This window comes from Microcebus murinus, chromosome 19 (genome assembly GCF_040939455.1).
Source record: "Microcebus murinus isolate Inina chromosome 19, M.murinus_Inina_mat1.0, whole genome shotgun sequence".
NCBI lineage: Eukaryota > Metazoa > Chordata > Mammalia > Primates > Cheirogaleidae > Microcebus > Microcebus murinus.
In genome coordinates, this window is record NC_134122.1 from 2,104,489 (window position 1) to 2,129,893 (window position 25,405).

Genomic DNA, 25,405 nt, shown 5'->3' on the forward strand with positions numbered 1-25,405 from the left:
TTCTCAGTGGTTTTCTAACACTCTATCTAGGGCTCTTAACCTGGGTGTCACAGATGAAAGTCAGGGCATCCATGAAGCTGGATAGGAGGACATTACTTATTTTCATTGACCTTCCAGAGAAGTTTAACATTTCCTTCCATTATGAATGTAGGCAACCTTGCCAGGAGAAATCACAGATATGTTCACATCCTATTAACAGTTGTTACATTACAGTAGTGGTGGCACACCTGTTAAGCTGAACGCTGAAAAGTAAGTATCCAGTGACGTCCCTGTCTCCACCAGTGGCTACAGCCCTTGATTTTTTTTTTTTTTTAAGAGATGGGCACAGTCTGCTCACCACTACTGCAGAATTGCTGTGTCATTAGACCTGCTAAATCTTGTTATTTAATGCATTAATAAAGCAAGTCATATATTACTATATCACAAATCTATTATTTTAATATTTTGATACTTATATTTCCTTATAATCACTTTCCTTTGTAGTCCTGTATATTTTATGCATTTAGAAAACGATTCTGAGGACAGTCATCTTCTCCACACTCTAACCTGTCTGTAGGTTAACTAATGAGAGGTCCTTTTTCAAGGGGGTGACTTTGCATATTCCCAGGGACTTGGAGTCCCACCTTTGGGAAGGCAGGCAGAGGAAGCGAGGGCAGGGGAACACTGAGGAAAGAAGGGCAGGCTCGGAGGACCTGGAGGAGCCAGGAGGAGGTGAGGGGGGTAGGAGAGCAGCGTTGGGCAGAGTAGCTGGGGGGCACATGTAGCTGTTTAAAAACACCAACAGTTCTGTGTACTGTTTGATAATGTGAATTATTTAATTATGCATAATATCCATCCTTCCATATGAAAACATATTTCTTAGAACTTAATGACATTTTAAAAAAGTAGAAATCACCAAAGTAACATATAATTGTAGTAAAGATTAGAAATACTGAAAAGTAAGTAAAGTATCCAGTGACGTCCCTGTCTCTACCAGTGGCTACGGCCCTTGATTTTGTTTGTTTTTTTTTTTAAAGAGATGGGCTCAGTGTGTTGCTGAGGCTAGAGTGCAGTGGCTCCATTGTAGCTCACTGCAGCCTTAACTCGTGGGCTCAAGGATCCTCCTACTTCAGGCTCCCTAGTAGCTGGGAGTGACTAGCTGGGACATGCCCAGCCCTGTTCCATTCTTTAGGATCAGGTGCTAGAAGTGGAATTGCGTTGGGAGCAAGAGGTCCATCCTTTATTACTTTTGTTGTTTATTAGAAAGTTGTCCCCCAAACTTATTCTATCTTATAGCCCCACTAGCAGTGTTGCACCTGTTCCCCAAATTCTTGCCAACATTGTATTTGTATACTTTTTTCTCTTGCTGATTTGATAGGCTATCATGTTTTAATTTGTATTTCTTTGGTTAGTTGGGTGGCTAAACAGCTTTGTTTGTTTTTGGCTCTAGGTTTGGTTTTCTTTCAGGAATCTCCTCTGTGTTCTTGGCAGTATTATTCAGGGTCCTGGCAGGACACAAATGCAGCCATGAAGTCTTTATGTGCATTCACTGAAGGGACCATTTACAAAGCTGGATCTGTGAGCCTCCCTTGGCCTGGCCCCAGGGGCCAGGTGAGGGGCAGCTTAGAACCCACCTGCGGGCAGGACAATTGCAGACAGCGCTGTGCTCTGTGGTGGCCCCAGCCTAGTCTAGCCCCTGAGCAGTGGGAGCTGGCTGGCTTGTGTTGTGGTGCTGCTCTGTCAGGCCACAGCTGCTGCAGAGTCCTCTTGGTGCTTAAGGGCCACTGGGTGGTGGGTGTCTCTGTGATGAGTGGATCCAGGTGTCTTGGTGCCCACCTTATAGTCTGCAAGTGAACTTGGTGACCTTGTGCAGCACAGGCCAGTACTAGAGGTGGCAGGATGTGGAGTAGGGTCCCTGGCTGAGGCCTGAGTCTCATTTCCCCGTGGCCCCTTGACTCTCCAGCTGTTTGTGACTGAGTATAGGGCTGTCCCTGGCCCGGAGCTGTTTACTCCTGGGAGTGTCTGGGAGTGCATTTAGGCACCACAGGTCCAGCAGTGAGCGGAACAGGACCCCTTGCCTTCAGGTCCCATGTTGGGGTGCTGCTGGCAGAATGGCAGACAAGTGTGCTGAACAGGTTCTCCAGCAGAGTCCCATTGGAGTGCCAGAGAGGAGAGGGGCACAGCATTGTAGGGGTGAGGCGGGTGTTTCTGAGCAGGTGACCTTTGAGCCAGCCATGGGGGGCCCTGGACAAGCCTTGCTCCTGGGAGTGGTCAGTCCGTTCCAGGCCACCAGCGCTGCCCTGCAGAAGAGCCCCAGGCTACCCACTCTTAAGCCACAATGTCCTGATGCACAGACACCGCCTGTGTGGCTGCCACGATTGTCAACTGAGTGCCTGTCAGAGCGTGACCTTTTTTCTCTCTCCCTCTTCTCAGCCAGGGCCAACTCGTTTGTAGGAACAGCACAGTACGTTTCTCCAGAGCTGCTCACAGAGAAATCGGCCTGTAAAAGGTAACCTGCTTTTATCTGATCCATACTTCTCTTTTCTTTAAAATAGCTAGTAAGTTTTTTCACGAGGAATTAATATTTGAGAGATGGCTGGGCGCGGTGGCTCACGCCCGTAATCCTAGCACTGTCGGAGGCCGAGGTGGGCGGATTGGTCGAGGTCAGGAGTTTGAAACCAGCCTGAGCGAGAGTGAGACCCTGTCTTTACTATAAATAGAAAGCAATTAATTGGCCAGGCATGGTGGCGCATGCCTGTAGTCCCAGCTACTCAGGAGGCTGAGGCAGAAGGATCGCTTGAGCCCAGGAGTTTGAGGTTGCTGTGAGCTAGGCTAACACCATGGCACTCACTGTAGCCTGGGCAACAAAGTGATACTGTCTCAAAAAAAAAAAAAAAAAAAAAAGAGAGAGTGGCTTTGGCTTTTAAGGAGCTAGGCGTACTTTGAAAGAATTTAGTGTTTTAGATATACATGCATGCTACTTTATTGTTATATTTTATACTTCCTGTGTTAATGCTTTTTGGTTTCAGATTTGATCTTGTTTATTTAGTAAAAATTATTCAGTGGGCAAAGTGTGGCTGTCCTTGGGGAGCCTGGCTGCAGGGGTGTGTGGTGGAGCAAGCTTTGCAGAGTGCAGGGGAGGCCCCAGGGGGCCGTGGACGAGGAAGGAGAAGGATGGAGGCGGTTTCTGGCAGGCATGAGGGTCTTCAAGAGGTACAGCTGGGCCTTAGCGGAGGCATCGGTAGTAAAAATCAGAGGTATGGGCGGTGCAGGGGGCATAGGGCTGGCGAGGGTCTGAGGCGGAGAGAATGCAGACGGGCCAGCACAGGCAGTGGGCAGCAGAGGCAAGGAGTCGGAGTCGGCAGCTGGGACAGGGGAAGCGAAAGGCCCTGTGTTGGGTGGGCGTGACGAGGCAGGTGGGAGACTGAGAGAGGAGATATCCGAATCTGGGTGTCACAGTTGGAGAGCAGTTCTCTGGAATGAAAGTGTTACTTTAGGGTGGAGAAAGCCTTTGGCCTTGCTGTGGAGAGATCTCCAAGCTCGACTAACACATGCCTGGGGGCCCCCTGTATGTGAAAGGGGGGAATGTGTATTCATGTTTGCTCGTACATGCATTCCAGGTTCTCTAGGAGGATGTTCAGGGAACGGATAACTACAGTGGCTGCCTCTGGGAGTGGAGCAGGGCTGTGAGGGAGGCATCACTGTATCTTTTTGTTTTTAAACTTTTTTTTTTTTTTTTTTTTTGAGACAGAGTCTCGCTTTGTTGCCCAGGCTAGAGTGAGTGCCATGGCGTCAGCCTAGCTCACAGCAACCTCAAACTCCTGGGCTCAAGCAATCCTGCTGCCTCAGCCTCCCAAGTAGCTGGGACTACAGGCATGCGCCACCATGCCCGGCTAATTTTTTCTATATATATTAGTTGGCCAATTAATTTCTATTTATAGTAGAGACGGGGTCTCGCTCTTGCTCAGGCTGGTTTTGAACTCCTGACCTCAAGCAATCCACCCGCCTCGGCCTCCTAGAGTGCTAGGATTACAGGCATGAGCCACCACGCCCGGCCTGTTTTTAAACTTTTTAATCACGTGATATTCATTAAAAAATAGTTAAGAGTTTTTTTTTTCTGATTTTAAAATCTATACCTATTCGTTATAAAGACTTCTTGGAAAATAAGTCTCTGAACCTACTTGCATCACAAATAATAATTTGGTGCACATATATGTCTTCCCATTCCCTTGTTGCTGTGCACTCTGTATGTGCTTATGTGATTCGTATGCAGCTGGAGTCAGACAGAATGGCCAGTTTGAATCCTGCTCCTCATGGTTCTTTGATGAACATTCCCTGTGTCATTGAAATTATTTGCAGACATCTTTAACAGACGTGTGGTTTTCAGTTGTATGAGTTTATTGTAGTTTATTGAACTATTCCTTTGCTGCTGTTTGGAAGTGTTTCTCATTTATTCAGCACATACCAGCTTGCCTGGGTGGCACAGGAGAAGGGCATTCTGCCTTGAGAGGTGTCCTGTTGTTCACCCAGTGGAAGGGAAGGATGCTTGCTCCGTTTGGATTTTTTTTAAGAGACAGAGTCTTGCTCTGTTGGCCCAGGATGAAGTACAGTGGCACAGTCACAGTGCTCACTGCAGCCTTGAACTCTGGGACTCAAGCAATCCTCCCATGTTGGCCTCCCGGAATTGGGATTACAGGTGTGAGCCTCTGCACCCAGCCCAGTTGGATTTCAAGAAGTGTCATGGCTTGATGTAACTGAACATTAAAAAAAAATCCTTGGTACATACTACTTTCCAGAAATATCATACTGGCTTCCCCTTTTATTAATCGATTAATTTTTTTGTTTGTTTGTTTAAATAGAGACAGAGTCTTTCTCTGTCACCCAGGCTAGAGTGCAGTGGTGCGATTGTACCTCACTGCACCCTTGAACTACTGGGCTCAAGTGATTCTTTTGCCTCAGTCTCCTGAGTAGCTGGGACTACAGGCACACACAACCATGCCTGGCTAAGTTTTTGTTTTGTTTTGTTTTTTTGTTTTTTGTAGAAGCAAAGTATCACTATGTTGCTTAGGCTGTTTTTTTTTTTTTTTTTTTTTTTTTTTTTTGAAGGGGATGTTGTATGGAGAGATGCTCAGTTTTCTTTGTTGTTGTTGAGATAGTCTCTCACTCTGTCGCCCTGAGTAGAATGCAGTGGTGTCATCATAGCTCACTGCAACCTCCAACCCCTGAGCTTAAGCGATCCTCCTGCCTCAGCCTCCCAGGTAGCTGAGACTACAGGCGTGTGCCACCACGCCTGGCTAATTTTTTCTATTTTTGGTAGAGATGGGGTCTTGCTCTAGCTCAGGCTGGTTTTGAACTCCTGAGCTCTAGTGATCCTCCCACCTCAGCCTCCCAGAGTGCTGGGATTTCAGGTGTGAGCCACTGCACTCAGCCTTTCCCCTTTAATGTTTTATTAGATTAAAAAAATTTAAATTCTAAAGTACATGTTCATGATAAAACATTCGATAGTTTTCGGGCTATCCAAAAAGCCCTTTCTGCTTGCATTCCATACTCCAGAGATGGTCCCGTCCCCACTGCCATGCCCTCTACTTCCACACTGAGAGGTAGATCCTTTTCTGCCTGTTTTCTTGTGTTGCCCCCCATTTTAACTAGACTAAACAGTAAGAAAAACCAGACATAGGAGCTACAGTCATGCGTTGCTTAACTATAGGGATACGTTCTGAGAAACATGTCGTCAGGCGATTTTTATCGCTGTGAGAACGTCACAGAGCATCCTCACACGAACCTAGATGGCTCAGCCTGCCACACGCCTAGACTGTGTGGCACGGCCTGTTGCTGTCGGGCTTCAAGCCTGTGCAGCAGTTACTGTACTGCACACTGCAGGCAGCTGTGACACAGTGTGAAGTGTTTGGGTATCTAAACATTGGTTAACATAGAAAAGGTACAGTAAAAATACGGTCTTACGGGACCACCATCATTTACACTGCCTGTTATCAATGTGAAGTGGTACGCAGCACATGGCCATAGTTATTAAATGCCCTTTGCTCTGTATCTATATGTTGTAGACCAGATTTCTGCGTTGCATTTTTTTTTTTTTTTTTTTTGAGACAGAGTCTCACTTTGTTGCCCAGGCTAGAGTGAGTGCCGTGGCGTCAGCCTAGCTCACAGCAACCTCAAACTCTTGGGCTCAAGCGATCCTCCTGCCTCAGCCTCCCGAGTTGCTGGGACTACAGGCATGCCCACCATGCCCAGCTGATGTTTTGTATATATATTTTTGGTTGGTCAATTAATTTCTTTCTATTTTTAGTAGAGATGGGGTCTCGCTCAGGCTGGTTTCGAACTCCTAACCTTGAGCAATCCACCCACCTTGGCCTCCCAGAGTGCTAGGATTACAGGTGTGAGCCACTGCGCCCGGCCTCTGCATTGCATTTTTAAGCCTCCACCAAGCGCCTTATCTGTGCAGGACCCTGTGGGTGCTGGTGACACATGGTACAAGGACAGAACTTTCCCTTATGGTCCCTGGCACTTGGTTGACATCCTGTCTGAAGCGATGGTTTTCACCCACACCCTGCGATTTCACCTCTCCCTGAAGTTGACTGTATGCAGCAGCCCAGGGGCCTGCACATGCCCAGTGAGAGAGGGGAGGAGCTAGGAGTGGAGGCAGGATTTGGAGGAGATCGCAGTGAAGACAGGACCTTGGGCCCAGCCCTGAGGGTAGGGGTGGGGGATGAGCAAGGGCAGAGCTGGGGTGACAGGTGAGGGGCAGCCCTGCAGGTCCCTAACAGCGGGGGACACTTGGGAAACCTAGCTATGTTCTGGAAATAACTTAAATTTACAACTGTAATGTTTTTCCTTTAAAATGGATAATTGAAGTGTTTATGAAAGAGGGGCAGGGCTTTTCACAGCGGATTCCAAGAAGAGGGAGATGCAGCCTGCTCTGCGCCCATCTGGGGATGTTCTCATTTGCCTTCTTGGTGTGTGAGTTTGCACCTGTCCTGGGTGAACATGGAGTTGGTCGGGAGGCAGAACCTGCATTTTGTCTGATTGGCACCTTCTTGCCCCTGACTCAGGCAAGCCCTCCCTGCCTGGCCCGACCCCCCTACCTTGCTGGGCACTGGCAGGAGGGGGCTTCCTGTCAGCTTTCCCTGTCATTTTCCTGGAAACAGTGCCAGCACCACCTTTAACCTCCCATCCCATGCCCTCTGCTTCAGGATGAGCTGTCTGTGTGTGGAAACTGGTAACCCCTGTGGGAGGTGGCAGAGCTTCGGGGGCAGCTGAACAACTGATGGCTGCCATTGTGTAGACCTTCTCCTCCAGGTCTTGCCCTCACACCTAACTGGTCTTAAAGGACAGAAGATATTGGAGGCAACAGGTGGAAGGTGAACTGTGTCTGTCACTTAGCTTTTACAAATGTTGTTCTTTGTTTTCTCCCTATCTTAAAGTTCAGACCTCTGGGCTCTTGGATGCATAATATACCAGCTTGTGGCAGGACTCCCGCCTTTCCGAGCCGGGTAAGGATATGGTGTTTGCGGGGCCTCTGAGCCCATCATGGTGCCTCCCTGACAGAGGCTGTGCCCAGTTAGGGGAGGGACTTTGACGGGCACTCATGAGTGCGTGGCTTGGGGGTTTATGTCTGTGTTGGGCAGTAGGGGAGGTGCTGTGCCGTCCTGGGGAAAGCAGGTCCCTGCCCGTGGAGGTTTGTAGGTGCCTGCCTGGAGTGATGTTGTTTTTTTTTTTTTTTTTTTTAATTTTATAGAAACGAATATCTTATATTTCAGAAGATCATTAAGTTGGAATATGATTTCCCAGAAAAATTCTTCCCTAAGGCAAGAGACCTTGTGGAAAAACTTTTGGTAAATATTTTGAATTTCCTCCTGGTAAGATGATCCAGTACCGCATCCTGAGTCCCTCTGAGCCTGTGCTCTTGGGCTTTCCTGGGGGCACCTGTGTTTAAGAAAATGATGTTTTTAGGGTTGAAATGATTATAGATAATCACGTCTTATATCTCATGTCATTATAAGTCCCTCAATTTCCAAATGTCTGATTCTTGACAGGAAACTACTGTAACAGGAATTATAAAATAAAAATAATTAAATATAAATAAGACAGGAAACTACTGTATCATTTTGCATTTGCCCATCAACATAGCATTTTAAGTTACTTGTGCTAGAGCAGCTGCATTTATTACAGTGGCAGATGCTGTAAATCCTATTCAGTGACTTCTGTAAATGTCAAATTTAGCGTAAGCTACATGAAGATTTTAAAGATCAACCCAGGTAATATGGCAGAGAGACAGATTTACCTGGGGAAGGTATGTCAGCTTGTGTCCTAGAAACAAGTGTCCCAGCACTGCTATGCTTTCCTCCTTACCTTGATATTTTGGGTAGCAGGGTCAGTCCTGCCTCCGAGTATGGTCCCAGGGATGGGCACCAGTGTGGCCTGCTATGGGGCCAGGAAAGTGCCGCGGTCCACCTCTGCCCCCTATCTTGCCTGTTCCTTCCCTGTCATGGGGGCCGAGGCTTGGTCCTCTTGAGGGTGTAAGAGATTGAGATTCATTTTCAGTGGGAGGCTGAGAGGGTTGGGGGGGAGCAGAGTCTCGAGAGCTGCCACAGGACCTTGGAACATGCCTCAGTCATCCCTCGTGGGGTGGGCCTAGGGGCTGGGCCATGGTGTCCCTGCTCCTTCCAGGAGATACCGAGAATTGAAAAGAATCTTTGCGTGTCAGAATTACATTTTCACATTTCACCGTGACAATGAGTTGTCTTGACTATCGTTCAAGGTTTTAGATGCCACAAAGCGGTTAGGCTGTGAAGAAATGGAAGGGTACGCACCTCTTAAAGCTCATCCGTTCTTTGAGTCCATCACATGGGAGAACCTGCACCAGCAGACGCCGCCAAAGCTCACGGCTTACTTGCCTGCCATGTCGGAGGACGACGAGGACTGCTACGGCAACGTAAGCCAGCTTGGTGTGGGGCGGCCTGGGGCGGAGATGAGCTCTGCCAGCGCAGCTCCTCTGCATGTCGCGCCCCCTTGCCGCGGGACCCTGTGCACGATGAGTGGCTGCGAGGGGAAGATGGAGCTGATTTTGTAGGCCTGTTGGTGGTTGAACGTTTGCTGCCGTGAGGTGGTGGCGGGTGAGGTGCCCTGGGTGTGCTAGGTCCTTTCTCTCATTTCCTCAGTTGTGATTACTCTGAGTTTTCGCCCAGAGGGTGTAGCTGGAGCCAGGGAGAGCAGTGCCCGCACTTGCTGCCGGTAGAGCCCCTGCGAGGCTCCTTGGCAGCTGCTTTGAGCCTGGTGCCTTTGTGACTGAGTGTCCAGGACAGTCCAGAACGCTGCTTACCTTTCTGACAGAAACCTGGAGCGCTGCCTTTTTGAACTTCTGTGATACGGTGTTGGAGGTGGGCACTGGTCACCGCTTCAGTGCATGTTGGCACAGGCGCTGTACAGCGCCAGGGGGCACCGTACCAAGTCTGCGGGACACAGATGGTGCGGGCTTTGAGGCTGATTGTCTCCCACGACTTGACGCAGACATAGGAGCTTAAATGCACTGTGTTCACTAAAGTTTTTGTTGTGGGAAATGTGGGCCATACTCAGAAGGGACAGAGGCCGTCCTGAGTGCAGGTTCCTCGCTGCTTCTGGGCTTGTTCCATCAAAGCTGCTCTCACCATCCTCCATCCGGATATTTGAATGTGATTGTAAAAGTTGCCATTGTTGTTGATACCTGTTTTTCTGGCTTGACTTCTGTCCCTGTGGCTTATTCTAATCACTTACCATATGGCGCTCCACTTTAGTTGACCGTGGAATTCTAGATTTTATCTAAGTCATCCAAAGCTAAATTAAAATGGCTACTAGTATTACTTCTTGGAGATCAAGGGTCCCCTACGTCTCCTGCCTGCTGCATAGCACGCCCCCCCCCCCCCAGTCCTGAGGTGCCCCTTGTGCCCAAACTTGAAGGGAGCTGGGCCTGGAGAGCAGCCTGCGCCAACCTGCCGACCTCCCGCTCGAGGCTGTCCGCCGCCCCTGTGAGTGCAGACTGCTGAGGACTTGACCCCAGGAGCCCACCCTGTGTGCCCCCTGGGCGCTCCTGGTCATGCCAGTGAGAGTTGGCAGGAGCTGCTGGGCCTGCTGTTGCTGCGGAACTTGCACCTGGGACTGGGATGCAGCAGTTCGGCCCATGGGCTTCATGCCCTGTTGCTAGTCGCTCCTGGAAGGTAGCTGAGCACTGAAGGAGCCACGTAGGCCCCACTTGTGTCTGATCTCAGCACCCAGAGCTGCTCTTCACATGCGGTGCGGGTGCCCCTCGGCCCGTGTCTGTGCCCGCTGAGAACTCTGGCTTCTGCATCTGCAGGCTCTGGTTGTCGCCTGTGAAGTCGGGCTCCATGTGGTAGCAGCTTGCTTTTTGTAGATGGCTCATCCTTAGCTTCCAAAAGCTGTATGGTTTGAAAGCCTTGGAGAATGTCCAGGCAGAGAACTCCCCGTTGCAAACCCGAGTCCCGGTGGTGAGCGAGTCTCGGGAAAGATGTTGGCTTGGAGAGGTGTTGTGCAGGTGGAACCCCTCCCAGCAGGGGGTGTAGACAGCAGGTCATGGAGGGGACAGTTTCTTCTGAGAGGCCCCGAGAGTTGGTTGCCCTTTCAGCAGGGAGGAGGCTTCTGCTGGTGGGGAGGGGCTGGCAGCTGTCATCCATTCTTGATTTGGGTCCGAGGAGAACAGGCACTTCATTTTCTCCAGTTTGCACCATTTCCTGCCAACTGCTGACGGCAGTATTTGTTGCCGGACTCAGCACTATTGGAGACCAGTGATCGGGCTGAGGCTGGTGCACCTTGGAGGAAAGGTCACGTGGGGCACTGTCTCCCTGTCCACTGGAACACCTCATCCATCCTGTGTCCCGTTTGTCCACACGTCTTTCCTAGGCCTGAGCCTAGTGCTGCTGAGTGGGGAGGGTGGAGAATAGGAAAGGGTATTGGGAGCTTTCTGTGGGGGACAATATAGTGGAGCCCCCAAGAGGGAGGAATGTTCGCCAGAGATGCAGAAGTCTGGCTGTGAGTTCAGTGTTGGCCAGCAGGATATGACCTTGGGCCAGTTTCTGAGCCTCTGTTTCCCCATTTCAGCAGTGGGGACAATGCTAATAAGTACCTTGCTGGCTCTGAAGGCTTGTGTTACCCCGGTGGGGTGCCCATAGGAGGCTCTGTAGACTGAGATGCTATGCGGAGGCAGCTTCGTGCCCTGGAGCCTTCAGGGAGGAAGTGAGCATATGCCGGGGACTGTCCTGGGGTCCCTCCCCACTGGGAGCGGCAGGGCAGGGCTGAGGCTGCTGTCTGGTGTGCTGTGTGGCTGCAGGAGTGGGTGCACGTTGGGAGGGAGGACTGCAGATGGGGGCTGACCCCTGTGGAGTGGCAGCCTGCGCCCTCTTTCTGGAGGGGGGGGGTGTGTGGAGGGATGCGCTGCACTCATCACAGCTGCTGCCAGTGGCATCTTCTCCTCTGCCCCTTCCTGGCCTAAGCAGGGTTCAGGTGTAGGGCATGCAGCCTTGGAGGCCAGCTGGCCATGTGCCCACCTGCCCAGGTCTGTGCTGGGGGCTCTTTGGCCCCGTCCGCATCTCCAGGAGTGTGTTAGTGCACAGGCTGTGCCTGTTTGGCACATTTGTAATTACTTCATTTTCTGTGTCAATACTAGTTTGCAGTTTTCTCTGGAATAACAGGCCACTTTGTCTATATTCAGCTAATCTTTGCTGGCATTAAAAGTAATGTTTTTTAAAAAACAGAATGCAGTTAGTCAAATCGAAATATGTAGTGGCCACCGCAAACTTGGAAGACCCTGGGACCAAAGAGAAAGGCACCTGGGTGCTAAGGCCCTGCATCCTAGCCTGAGCACAGCTGGGCTTCCGCCCGGAGGAGCATGAATCCTCTGGTCCCTTCTCTTCCCAGCAGGCATCCCAATCCCCTACCTCCAGGGGCAGCACAGGGGCTGTCCATGCCACACTGAATGAGGGGCCCCAGGTCCCCTCTTCCTGGAGGCGAAGGCTGAGGTTTAGCCTGTCCCATTGGAAGAGGAACTTGGACCAGGCAGGACCCAGCTATGCCTTGGTTAGGTGGCCACATGTTCACTTAACCAGAGAATCTGAGCTGCCTACACTTGCCAGCAGCAGCCGGGCCTTGCACTGTGGCATGTGTGAGGTGGCTAGGTGTGAGAGCAGTGACAGGGGCGTGGGTGTGGGTCTTTGGGCCTTGGAGGTGAGCTGAGGGGCTCTCTCACTTTGCCTTCTTCTCTGCAGTACGACAATCTCCTGAGCCAGTTTGGCTGCATGCAGGTGTCGTTATCGTCTTCCTCCCACTCCTTGTCTGCCCCGGATGCGAGCCTGCCCCAGAGGTCGGGCAGCAACATAGAGCAGTACATCCACGATTTGGACACTAATTCTTTTGAACTGGACTTACAGTTTTCCGAAGAAGAGAAGAGGTTATTATTGGAGAAGCAGGCTGGTGGAAACCCTTGGTAAGAATTTACAGACATAAGCAATACTCCATGTGGAACTGCACTGGGAACGCATGGGAATATGGGAGACTCTGGAGCACCTGCAGGGGCCACATTGAGACCCAAGGTGGGCGTTTTCACCTTGTCGTTGCCTCCCACAGCTACCTTGGATGCCCGGCAAAGGTGGACCCTCAAGGATGCGGTTGGAAACGGGTGTTTAGGAGGCGTTGGGCCGGGGGTGTGGGTTGGGGTGGCGTGTGGGTTTACAGCCCTTGGGCGCTGTGGTGGGCAGGGCGTGGGTGGCTCTCCTGCTATGCGGCATGTGGATATCCCCAGTGTGGATGTAGGTTCACTGGGATTTAAATAACTGCTGCCCCGTGCTGAGACATTTGCAGCATTTCCGAGGTTTTGCTGTTGTATGTCATTTTTTTACACACAGCTTTTCCCCCTTGACTGATTATTTCTTTTGGAGTGGACCTTGGGGGTGGCATGTGTTCTGAGGCTGTGCACATTTCAAGACGGCTGTGATTTGTACCAGTGGTGCCAAGAACCTGAGTTTCCCAGTGGCCTTGCCTGGCCTTGAATGTTTTGATGCAGTAAAAGTGGGCTCATGTGAATTTTCACTTTTATTCTAATTGAAGCAGACATCTTCTATGTTCATTGGCCATTTATGTTTTATTTTTTTTAAGGTACTTTGTATCCTTTGACTTTTTTTCTTGTATGTTTTGCATCTTTTTAAAGTTGGTTTTTTAGAGACATATATATGAAGAATATTCTCCATTGTGTATTTTGCCAATGTTTTTCTTCAGTCTGTCAATGCTGTGTTACATGGAAGTGGCAAATTCTTACAAAATCCATCCTGTCTCTGTTTTTATGTTTTCCATCTTAGTCTGTTGAGAAGGTTGTCTCTGTCCCAATATTTTTACCTGCATTTTCTTCAAGCATTTTTATGCTTTCACCTTTTTTGTGGGCAGAGAGGGGCCCAAGGCAGGTGGAGAGACAGGAATGAGTGTTGGGGTGATGGGAGGGAAGGACGAGGCAGGGGCAGGTTTGAGGACAGTGTGACTTGGGGGGAGGAACGAGAGAATGGAGGTGAGCTCTCGGACGCTCGCCAGCGTTGCGGTGAGACTAGGGTTCTGTGCTTTTAGAAGTTCTCGCCTCTTAGAACAGCTGAGCACAGATGTTGGCCAGTAGCAATCTACAGTGCTAGTGTTTAAACTTGTTCTTTACCTCACTGTTTCCTATAGGGTTATTGCTAGGAGTATTAATACACACTGAGCAGGAAAAAGGGCTTTTGATCAGTTTGAGCAGTGCTGGCCAGGCAGCTCCTAGCAGCTGTGTGGTGTGTGTACTGGTTGTGCAGGAGCTTCTAGACTCTTGTGTGCTGGGCTCTCTGAGAATGGTCTGCCTTGTCCTCTCCTCAGGCTTGGCCAAGAGCACTTTCTCTGCAGAGTCCAGCCAAGAAGCGGAGTCTGCACGTGTGTGCACGTTTCAGCTCCTTTGGTGACTCCCCAGAAGGCCCCAGTGTGTCTCTGCCTTGGTGCTGGGCGGGACAGCAGATGCAGCTGGCTGTAGGTCAAGACGCACGCCCTCCTGCCTGCTTCCTTTGTGTTCAGGCTTCTCCTCCCTTCCCTCAGATTTCAGGCCATTTTAGAAGCTGACAACTGCCAAGAGCCTGAGGGATCTCTTAATTTGGTCAGTTTGGAGATTCTTCAAGCATAGAACCGTGTTTCCTGCCAGCCATGGTGGCTCATGTTTGTAGTCCCAGCACTTTGGGAGGCTAAGGTGGGAGGATCACTTGAGCCCAGAGTTAAGGCTGCAGTGAGCCATAATTGCACCACTGTACTTCAGCCTGGGCAACAGAGCAAGATCCTGTCTCTAAAATAAAAATTAAAAAAAACCTTTTACCTGAAACTTACTTTGTATTTAATATTTTATCCTAAAATAAAATTTACAGTATTTTTCATATTTATGTATGGATCATTGACTTAAAAAGGGAGAAGACTTGCCTTCTCAGCCCTCTGTGGCACTTTGTCTAGAGATGCTAAAAAGCAGCAGCTGACGTGCCAGAGAGCCCTGGTGGGTGGAGGGAGGCGTAAGCTCCTCCAGGGAAACCGGGCAAAGCTGCAAGTGTAAAGGAAAACGGGACAGAAGCTGTTTTTGCCTTGGCTGCGAGGACCTTAGGCTGCCTGCTTGTGTCTGTGAACAGACGTTTTCACATGTTATCATGGTACCAGTTGCAACATCACTTTGAGACCTATCATTCAGAGTTTTCAAGATAAAGGGATTTTTAAATTTAAAAGAACCATTTTAAACACATACGTGATGAGCTCTTTAAAAGCCAAAGTTGGTTGTTAAAGCTTTCAGACTAGAAATTAAAGAGCTGCTGCTCCTACAGAGAAGGTGCGTTGTTGAGGCTGGAAGTGCCACATGGTGGCTGGGAGACAAAAGCCTGGATGAGGCATTCTAGCACGCAGCTGTCCTCAGTCCAGAGACTTGCTGGAGTCAAAGTGTGACCGCGAAGCAGGAGCTACTGTCTCTGCTGCCAAGTTGTGCTTTTGCCTTACAAACGGTGGCTCTGCAGTCAGGACTGGGCTTGTTGCTTTGCTTTTTGTCCTCCAGCTTCTCGTTAGAGTCCTTTCATCCGAGTGCGTGGCGGTCTCACTCATGGTGCTGCATCGAAGTGGGGGGTGACCGCCTGAATCTCACGTTTGTTTCTTATGGAACAAACGTGTTCTCGTTTGCACTAATGGCACAGAAGCCGTGGTGGGGGAACTGCTGGCTTTTGAGCACCAAGTGACGCCGGCTCTTCACAGCCACTCGCTCCCAGAGGGGAGAGAACAGAACTAGTCCTGCTCCTGAACGTTTAGAAACAAAAGGGCTTGGCCCTTTTTGCTACATTAGGGCGTCCCCTTTGTCGTCTGTGGCGAACATATTTTGCTCTTGCTCTGTAAACTTATCTTCCTCAATAAACTTTGTTCCACACTTGGGAAAAAACAAAACGAAACACGACTGTTGTCAATGCTATGTGACGAAATGGGAAGTGTGCGGAAGCACTCACGCTGCAGACCGAGCGTGACAGCTGCCGCGCGGAGAAGCACTAGTCGGCTGCTGGCGTGCTGTCTGCGGCACGCCATCTCCACTGGCACGTCTCACTGACAGGCAGGCTGAGGCTGTGCAGACTTGGCTATTTGGCCAACATTTTTCTTGAAAATGATTGGAATGAGCTTGCCACTTCAAGGAAAACAACTGCCAGTATTTATACCAATGATAAAGTTGAAACCTTCAAGTGAAAATTAGTATTTCAGAAAACTGTGAGCTTGACATCTTCCCAATACTCAAATACATTTTTGAAGAGATACGTAGTGATATCAGTGAATCAGGTCTGTCGATATCGTAGATTGAAATTTATCAGCATTTAGAAGCTCTACGTGACTCAGCAAACCAATACTTTCCAGGTGACACATGCATAGCACTATAAACTCATGTAAGGGTAGAAGATCTGTTAAAGCTATGAGGTAGATTGATGGATTTTAATGTCGCAGCGCATGAAAAATTCATTGTTACGAATTCAGATTCCATATTGCAACCAACTTTTAAGAAACTGCCACTTGTTGGGTTGTGGTGTAGTATCGAAGAATATCAACAAATATCTTGAAAGCCTATTAAAATGTTCCTCCGTCTTACACCTATTTACCTGAGTGAGACTGAGTTTTCCGTGTCCTTCCACCTACACGAGAGCTCACGTGGAGCGAAGGCACGGCCGGTGGAGAGCCCAGCTCTCTTCTCATTAGCCACACATTCAAGAGATTTGCAGAATGTGCTGCAACACCACTCTTTCATTCTTTATTTTGTTTTAGAAAATAGTCATTTTTAAAATGAAATTTATATTGATAAGTAATGAGTTTATTGTTTTTTTAATGAATTAAGTATTTGAAAATGTCTCAGTTTTAGTTTCTCACACAGTACATATTGTACCATATAATCCAGAGAAAGGGAAGAGTGTAAAAGGCTGCCGGAGCCACCCCTGCGGGTCCTCCCTTGCCTGAGGGGAAGCCAGGTCGGCCCTTTGCCTGGTGTCAGGAAAGCTGCACATGAGCTCTGGCAGCCACACTGCAGCTCTCCTGGGAGTGGCTGTGTGCTTCGCTGCTGCAGGCCTTGGGCTTGGATCCTTGAAAATGGTCTTTTCAGGGTCTGGGTGGGGGGCATCAAGGGAGGAGGTAAGAGCTCTGACTTTGGAATCAGGAAAAGGGGGCTCTACATGGTCACCCCTTGTGAATGGATGGGGGTGGGCCCCTCAGTCCCTGCACCCTCATCTGTGCAGAGGTGGCGGGAGAGGTCTCTATCCGAAGGGAGCCAAAATGCCAGATGTGAAAGTGAGACCATCTGCTGGAGGGTCCTATCTTCATGCTGAGGAAATAGGTGTGTTTCCAGTGTGGGTTTGGCTGTGGCTCTTAATCTTCAGATGGTACCTGTGGGCTGCCAGGGAGTAAAAGGGCACTTAGGGCCGGGGTTCTCTTTGGAAGAGTGGGGACTGACTTGTTGAAGTAAAGATTCAAAATGCTTCCTTTCCGTGCTTAAACTTTTCATAGCCGATAAATAGCCTGTGGTAATTGTCTGAATGGACGGACTCTGGTGTTTCTGCTGATGATGGGACTTCATCGACTGTCTCTGTCCATCCCTCTGAGTTCCGGCTCCCGGCCTCAGCGGAACGGGCGGTTTCCCCTGGGTGAAGCTGGAGAGGTGGGACTGAGTTGTGTGCGGGGGTCCCGGTCTGCTCGCTGCATCGCTGGCTGTGCTGACGCTGCACACTGCGGCCTCAGCCTCACCGGTGTGAGTGACGACCCTGCTGGGAAGGCATCTGTGCTCCTTGTCTGTTTTTTCCTTAGTGTAGATTTCTGGGCATGAGGTTACTTCTCAACGCACATTTCCAAATTGCTTTTCAGCAAGTCCTCGTTCCAGCCCGTTGGTGCCAAGTGAGAACAGCACTTCGGCAGCTCTTTGCCTCGGCACCGGCACCCTGGGGACAGTGGGAAGTGGTACTCAGTTCCATTCCTGTATTCAGGGCCATTGCAGATTTTTTTGTGTCACCTAATTCCTCTTTTGGGAATTTCCAGTTTGTGTTCTTTGTTCACATTTCTGTTGCGAGATTAGGCCTTTCATGACACTTTTTATTTGCTCGGTGGAGTACACATGTTGCCCCTTTGTAGGTTACAGTTGCTGGAAATCTCTCCCAGCCTGTTTCCTGTTATCTGGGATATTTTTGAAGGTAGAGGTTATCTCTATTCTTGTGGAGTCATGTCTGTTGCCTGGTGTTTGATCACTTCTTTTGCTTTCAGCTTGGAAGGTAACCCCGCCTGCATAGGCTTAAGGAATATCCTGTTATCTTTTCCTTCTAGTCCTTCTCTTGAGTTAGTCTCTTTTTTTTTTTTTTTTTTTTTTTTGAGACAGTCTCATTCTGTTGCCCAGGCTGGAGTGCTGTGGCATCAGCCTAGCTCACAGCAACCTTGAACTCCTGGGCTCAAGCAATCCTCCTGCCTCAGCCTCCTGAGTAGCAGGCACTACAGGCATGCGCCACCATGTCCAGCTAACTTTTTCTATATGTTTTTAGTTGGCCAATTAATTTCTTTCTATTTTTAGTAGAGATGGAGTCTTGTTCTTGCTCAGGCTGGTTTCGAACTCCTGGCCTCGAGCAATCCTCCTGCCTTGTCCTCCCAGGGTGCTAGGATTACAGGCATGAGCCACCGTGCCCAGCCTTGAGTTAGTATCTTGAACTGTCTCCCCTGTCATCCTTTCTGGTGCTTTGGTGTGCTGCGAAGGCTGAGGCTGGAAAGACACTGTGAGGCCCCCTTGCCTGCATGCCAGGCTTCCCTGCGATCTGGAATTCGGTGCCTGCTGCCCCCTGCACTTGCAGCCAGGCTCCCTGGCAAGTTGGCCAGTGAGAGCTCTCACCAGGCTGGATTCAGAGGGACCCTCTGTCTCCCACACTGACTGTCCCTCCAGTAGGACCTAACCAGTCTGTCTGCTCTGAATCATCCCTTGTGATTCTTTATCTCACTCGATAGGGCCTGTTAGAATGGGCTTTCTGTCAGCCTCTGTGGGTTTGTCTGTGTATTTTGTGCTTTGTGTTGCGGTAGCTCCTGCTCATCACGTCTTTTGCAGGAGTCTCCTTGGTTTTCTTTCTCTGTATTTCGTGTGTGTGTGTGTGTGTGTGTGTGTGTGTGTGTGTGTTAAATACCTGAGAGAGGATTGCATGATCCCCATACAGGTCACAGCACTCTTGTTCAAAATCTTAGTTGTTTTCAAAACCCACACAGTGCCTCCTTGGTTTGTGTACCCAAGGCCAGGCCTTTGGTGACAAGGTGTCTCTCAGGGCAGGCCTGGCACTGGTCAGGTCGGGGTGGGTCGCCTGGTTCTGCCAGCTCAGCCAATCTTGGGGAGCCAGGCTGGTGTGTGGATGTGCTTAGATCTTTACTTGGTTATCTTAAGCCTTTTCCTTTTCTTTTCTTTTCTTTTCTTTTTTTTTTTTCTTTTTTTTTTGAGACAGGGTCTCACTCTGTCACCTGGACTGGACTGGAGTGCAGTGGCATCATCATAGCTCACTGTCACCCCAAACTCCTGGGCTCAAGTCGTCCTCCCACCTCAGCCTCCTGAGTAGTTAGGACTATAGGCATTTGCCATCATGCCTGGCTAATTTAAAAAAAAATTTTTTTTTTTGGCAGAGACAGGGTCTTGCTGTTGCTCAGACTGGTCTTGAACTCCTGGGCTCAAACAATCCTCCTGCCTCAGCCCCCTGAGTGCTGGGATTAAGATGTGTGAGCCACATACACCCAGCCAAATATATTTCTGTAGTAGAACCTCTGATCAGGAATTTCAGTAAAATCAGATGGAACATAAATCAGTAACTGTTAGTTTTAGCCAAGTGAGGTCAACTGCAGATATTAAAACAATTTCTTAAACTCCTAAGAATCAGAGTGAGGTTTACTTGCTAATAATGTGTATTAAATCAAAGCCTATATTTGAAGCTTTCTTTTCCAAATTCCTGCTATATTTGAATTAAAGTATTTTAATGGTAGAAATGCCAAAGATGTTCTTAAGCCAAGTACAGGTTGGGTCTTTCAGGGCTTTGTGATCCTAAACTGCTCAGTGGATCCTGAGCACTGAATCGTGGATCCTGACTTAGGGGTAACTTAAGAACGACCACCTTGTCCTGCTGACTCCCAGTGGCATCCAGTGTGCTGTCACCAGAGCTCTGTTAGGGTGACAGCGTGTGTGCGCTGCTTGCTTGGTTCTGTGCACCACGCCCTCCACCTCCACCAAAAGTGCTGGCTGAGAGGTGACTGCAGGCCGTGTTTGTGGTCTCTGTAGACTCTGGTCCAAACATAAACTACAAACTCTCCATGGCATTGGGTGCATTTGAGTTTTCTCCTGTTACTGAAGGGAGGCTGGATCTTTGAGGGGTGCAGGGAGTCCACAGAGGCCACTAGGGAGTTTGTCTGAAGGGAGGGAGAAGTGTGGAGAATTTCTGTCTATAACTTTCATGTGAGTGTCTCATTCTTGTTTCTTTTCTTTTCTTTTTTTTAATAGGCATCAGTTTGTAGAGAATAATTTAATACTGAAAATGGGTCCAGTGGATAAGCGAAAGGTGAGTCAAATTCCTGGTGCTTTTCGTGCCAGTTGGTGTCTTCCTCCTGGTCCTAACTCGGGTCAGATCTCTTTCCTCTTTCTCTTGCCATGACCTGTTGGACAGAGCTTCCTTCATCTTGGTTCACTTTTTAGCGATCATCTCTAGCTTTCATAGCTAAGGAAGATTTAAGCCACTCAGGGGATCAGTTTGGAATCACCCAAGTAGGTAGCAAGCGTCAAAGCGTCTCACTCAGGAGCCCAGGTTCTCACTTTTACGCAGTGGTGGCCAGTTTCAAGCTCTCTGTCAAGTTGAGGACGCTGATATCCTAGCAGGTAGTCTAATATTTCATTTAGAAGTGTTTTTAAAGCACTTAAGGGTTGTTACTTACTGTGTTTTATGGAGTAAATGGATTATGTCAGAAAATATCAGGGCCCATGTGCTGGCCTGGGGCCCCTTCCAGGCACGGGCTTCTGACCTCCATTCCTCACTAGGAGTGAGAATCTGTGAGGGGCTGAGGTGTGGCTGCTGAGGGCGACCCTGTGCCTCGGAGCAGCAGAGGGGCCAGGGGAGCTATAGGCCTGGCCATCGTTGGGGCCGTTGCACTAGCTCAGCAGCAGGCACCTGTGCTGCCATGTCCGAGACTTGAGCAGCTCGGCCCAGGTGGGGAGGAGGCATCCCAGGTGAGTGGACAGGTGGCTGTGGTGGTCCCTGTGCACCGAGTGACTCTGGGGACAGTCCATCCTCTGAGGCAGCAGTAAGTGCTGTCAGCAACCACTTTGGAGCCTTGATAAACAGGGTCTTTTTTTTTTTTTGTATCAGGGTTTATTTGCACGACGACGACAGTTATTGCTTACAGAAGGACCACATTTATATTATGTGGATCCTGTCAACAAAGTCCTGAAAGGTGAAATTCCATGGTCACAAGAACTCCGACCGGAGGCCAAGAATTTTAAAACTTTCTTTGTTCACACGGTGAGCCTGTTTGGTTGGAGGGTTTTATGCCTCTGAGGGGAAGCATCCAAGTACTTTGGCCCAGGGGGAGCAGTTGGGGTCAGGGCAGCTGTCTCCCCCTTTCCTGCATCCCAGGGGCCCTGCTAATGACTTAGTCCCAAATGGGGCCAGGAGATCCCCGGTGCTTCTTTTTCACTTTGGGGGTGACCTGAGGAGGGCAGGTCATTCACCTGTATATTTAACTTTTGCATGTGTGGAGTGAAGAAACCCACCCTGCTCACAGGCTTCCAGAAGGCACCTGCAGTGCCGGCAGCAGGACCCTCACAGGCGGGGGGGTGGGTTCTGGTGGCCTCCCTTGAGAACGGTGGATGGCTTCTGTCTTTGCAGCCTAACAGGACGTATTACCTGATGGATCCCAGTGGGAATGCTCACAAGTGGTGCAGAAAGATCCAGGAGGTTTGGAGGCAGCGATACCAGAGCCACCCGGATGCTGCTGTGCAGTGACGTGGCCTGTGGCTGGGCTGCCCTTCGCTGCCAGGACACCTGCCCCAGCGCGGCTCAGCCGCCATCCGGGACGCTTCCAGACCACCTGCCAGCCATCTCAAGGGGAACGCAGAAGGCGGAAACCTTGCAGCTTTTTTATTTAAAAGAAAAGAAGAAAAAAAAATACCCAACCACACAAAGAACAAAACCGATAACAAACAGGAATTCAGGGTTGCTTTGCTTGCTCTCTGTGCTCCGTGGAGGCTTCCACACGCCCTTGTCGCTGTGGGGACCCAGCTCCGTGCACGTCAGCCCAGTTCCCGCCCAGACTAGTGGACAGACCTGGCGTTACCAGCTTCTCCTAGCATCAGTCAGAATCGTGTGCTGTGCCCTCCTGCCCCGTGCTGGCCCTGCCCTGGCCGAGGGGACCGGGTGTGTCTCGGCTCTTCCCCCCCTCCTGACACATGATCATGGAACCCTTCACCAGGGAGGGAGCTTCTGCAGTCTCGCTGGGGTGGCCACCAGCCCTGTGCTGGAGGGTTTTTGGCTTCTGTGCGTGTGCCCTCTTTCTTGCGTTCCTGTTGATGGCCCTTAGGTGCGGCTGGGCCCCTTGCGTGTCTCCCGCATGGCTCTGATGGCAGGATTTCTGTGGTCTCTGCCGTCTGCAGGCAGACTCCATGCATTGAGGAGCAGGAGGGCGTGGAGTGACACGGGCAGACTGCCCAGGGGGCGGGCGTGCTGCCCCACGGCTCGGCTTCTTGGTTCCACTGAGTGTGTTGGTCTCTGGGGCTGAGCCCATGCCCGGGACGGGGGGGCCAGTGGAAGTGACCCGATTAGCACCCCCAGGGTCATTGCAAGAGAGACAGAGTCCTGCCCTGAGCCCCAGGTGAGGCCAGGAGGTGCCTTGGAGAATTCAGCCAGAGTAGATTGGGTCTGCTAGCCTCCAGGGGGAGTAGTGAATGAGGCCCATGCCCTTCCGAAGAGTCTCTCAAAAGGTTTAAGTGCGAAAGCCTCCCTGATTGGTGAAGTAGGGTCTGAGAGAGAATCCTGGGATTAACAGACCAGGGCGTGTCAGTCTCCTGCAGATGGCACCCGAGTGCAGGTGCCCAGTGTCACACGCACCCTGTTTGTATTGTGGTTAAACATTTCTCAGAGCCGAGTTTTTACATCTCTATGTTGAAAACCTAAAAGCCTCCTTATGTTGCTGAGTCACCTAGTCCCATAAAGAGTGGGCTTTGCCTGTTGGCGTTGTGTGGAAGGTGAGAATAGTGCACTTAACCTGGGCTTGCCTGGTCTGATCTCCTCTGCTTCTTTTCAACGCGTTGGTGGTGGTGCACTGCTGTGAAGCACAGTCTGAACGCATTAGTGTGTTGCCTTGCTGCTCCCCAGGTTGAGCGAGCTGCTGAGGCCTGGCAGGGCTGGGCCGTCCTGCTCCCCGGGGGCAGCCGACAGTCTCGTGGGGGAGAGGCAGGCGTTGCTGCTGCCTTCACAGTCTGCTCACAGACATGCCTCTGACTCGAATGTGCCTGGGGGATGAACAGCTTTGCCATTTCTGTAGACTTTCACAAAGGTACCAGCAGAAGGCCCACACAGAAAAGATTCCCATAACCCTTCCTGTCCCCTCGTCCTCCATCTCATATGACCCATCAGTCACCCTGTGTACCAGGTCCAAATGGAGAGCAATGATAAGAGTGGCTCCTCTTAAACTCCAGGGGGGAGTGCAGATGTGGGATGTTCTGTCGTGCTGGGGCAGTGAGGGAGCCCCAGTGACTATGAGTCGTGTGCAGTTCCGGCGTTGCAGGGAGCAGGACGCTCTGGGGCCCAGCACATAGCCCTGAGCCTGTGGCCAGAGGCTCAGCTCCTCTCTTCCTCTTAGCTTTTGAAAAGGCTTGCCTGTGTCAGTTGGGTCTCACTTGGCCGTTTCTTTCAGGAATTTCTGTTCAAGCTTACTCCCTTTCATCAGCTATTTTACCCTTTGCAGAACGTCCTGCGTCTGTGTGTGCAGGAGCTGCTTCCGAACTCCTGACTGCAGACATGGATGCAGAAGAGACGTCTTTCCTGGCATGTAGTTACAGGGAAACAAGCAGAGCTGACACTCAGCTTTAATAAGAGCACTTGGCTGGGCTGCTGGGGGAGAATCTTCTGTTGCATTCTTCCCTCTGGATAGCGCCACTACCTCCTGGGCTTCACCGACAAGCTCCATCTTAACCTCCAAAACCACAGAATTAGGGGTTCAGAGCTGGCACTTGCAGCCAACAGCTGAAACATCTGCCCTGTCTGAGCTGATGCCAGCTGAGCCCTTCTTGTGGGTCACCTTTTTCCTCACTGAGTCCCTTTTTTCCTGGCCTTTAATTTTTAAAAGTCCATGCATATTCATATTCTTTAATTACCTGTACTGACTCATATCAACTAAAGTTTTATCCATCCCATCCTCAGAGCCATCACCTGGCATGCCCAGGTGCCTTACATTCTAAGATGGGATGTGGGTGACAGTCTACATACATATACATACATACATGGAAATATATTGTTGATTTATCCAAGGTGAGAAAATTAGTGCCCTGTTGTTTAATAGATCCGAAGAGCCATGTGTCAGTTACTAAGAGTGGGCAAGGGTAAATGTGAAGCCCTGCATGGCCTCTTGGTTCAGAGGGGAGGATGCCACCAGAAGGCTGTAGTCACTGTCAGCTCAGACAGCCCACTGCATCTTGCTTTTCCCTGGGACACAGAGGAAGCCAGGTATCAAGGGGTTGTTTTCTCCTCTCTTCCTGTGGCAGCAGCCAGGCAGTGAGCGGTCCCCGTGTGGAGCACTAAACCTCTCTACCCCAGTGAGTGGCAGCACAGTGTGGCTCCCATTTGGAATCTTAACTTGTTTGGAAGCCTGTTAAAAATTTGCTTTGAGGAGGACAGCTCATGACATGCCACAGCTGGGGGAATGTGGCCAGCTCCAGCCCTCTTGGGACATGTTCTGGTATTTGTGGCCCGTGCCCAAAGGAATTGCAGAGACAGGCCCGTGGCTCAGACACCCAGGGTGCCTGCACAGGGGCTGTGAGTGATTCTGTACTCTCTTCAGACTAACATTTATTTTCTGAAAAAACCCGCTGTAGGCTCCCCACGTGGAGGAGAGCATTGTGAATATTTGGTCTCCCATGTCCTGCCCCCCCCCCCATTTGTTTGCTTTTTTAACTAAACTGGGAACATACAACATAAACTGTTTTGCATCTAGCTTTTTTCACTTGATTTTTAAAAAGCATTTTCCCATGTCTCGAGTAATTGAAAAACATGTTTTTAATGATTGTAGAGTTTAATGGTTGTAAATTTTATCATAATTTATCTCACCATCTCCCTATTGTAAGCATTTATGTGGTTTCTGGTTTTTCACTATTTAAATGATGCTGTGATATGAATATCCTTAATCTTTGGTTTTTGACTCTTTTTTTCCCCCTTAGATGCCTAGAAGTGGTATTTTTGGTCAAAGAGTTTGTTCATTTTAAAGATACTACTCTCTTTTCTCTTGACCTGATGCTTAGATGCTCAGAGTTCCATTAACAGAACTTCCTTAGCTGTGTCCTACAGATTCTGAACAAATCAGTTTCTGATAAGCTGTGTGTTCCAAAGAATGTTTGAATAAGACCACTTTTTTTATAAATGCTGAAATGATGTCATTACTGCACTCCATTCGTGACAGGTTTTTCCAAGAGCCAGTTTCCTTATTTGCGTTGCAGGAATCTGGCTATGCCTGCATGTTCTCCTCATCCCTGCTGCTATGGCTTTCAAGTGCTTGGTGATATTTTCAGAATCTTGTACTTTGTGTCCACAATGGTACTGAATTTGCATCTGCACAGTCAGCAGAGATAAAGTGTTGAACTGACCTTGCCACATGCTTAATGGGTGATTTG

General features: G+C 49.7%; 2 protein-coding genes across 5 annotated transcripts in view; one reads left to right on the top strand and one right to left on the bottom strand.

Moving 5' to 3' along the window:
- PDPK1 (3-phosphoinositide dependent protein kinase 1) overlaps positions 1 to 21,741 on the top strand; it is a 70,747-nt gene extending 49,006 nt beyond the window's left edge. For all 4 annotated transcript variants that reach the window (XM_012743680.3, XM_075994977.1, XM_012743681.2 and 1 more), the window contains 8 exons: positions 2,413 to 2,488; positions 7,419 to 7,487; positions 7,733 to 7,829; positions 8,756 to 8,929; positions 12,249 to 12,466; positions 20,033 to 20,090; positions 20,892 to 21,044; positions 21,411 to 21,741. In XM_012743680.3, coding sequence (XP_012599134.2) covers positions 2,413 to 2,488; positions 7,419 to 7,487; positions 7,733 to 7,829; positions 8,756 to 8,929; positions 12,249 to 12,466; positions 20,033 to 20,090; positions 20,892 to 21,044; positions 21,411 to 21,527 — 962 coding nt within the window. In that variant the 3' untranslated portion in view covers positions 21,528 to 21,741. The remainder of the gene's footprint in view (positions 1 to 2,412; positions 2,489 to 7,418; positions 7,488 to 7,732; positions 7,830 to 8,755; positions 8,930 to 12,248; positions 12,467 to 20,032; positions 20,091 to 20,891; positions 21,045 to 21,410) is intronic.
- Positions 1 to 25,405, bottom strand: part of RNPS1 (RNA binding protein with serine rich domain 1) — a 337,992-nt gene that overhangs the window by 293,174 nt on the left and 19,413 nt on the right. The window lies entirely within an intron of this gene.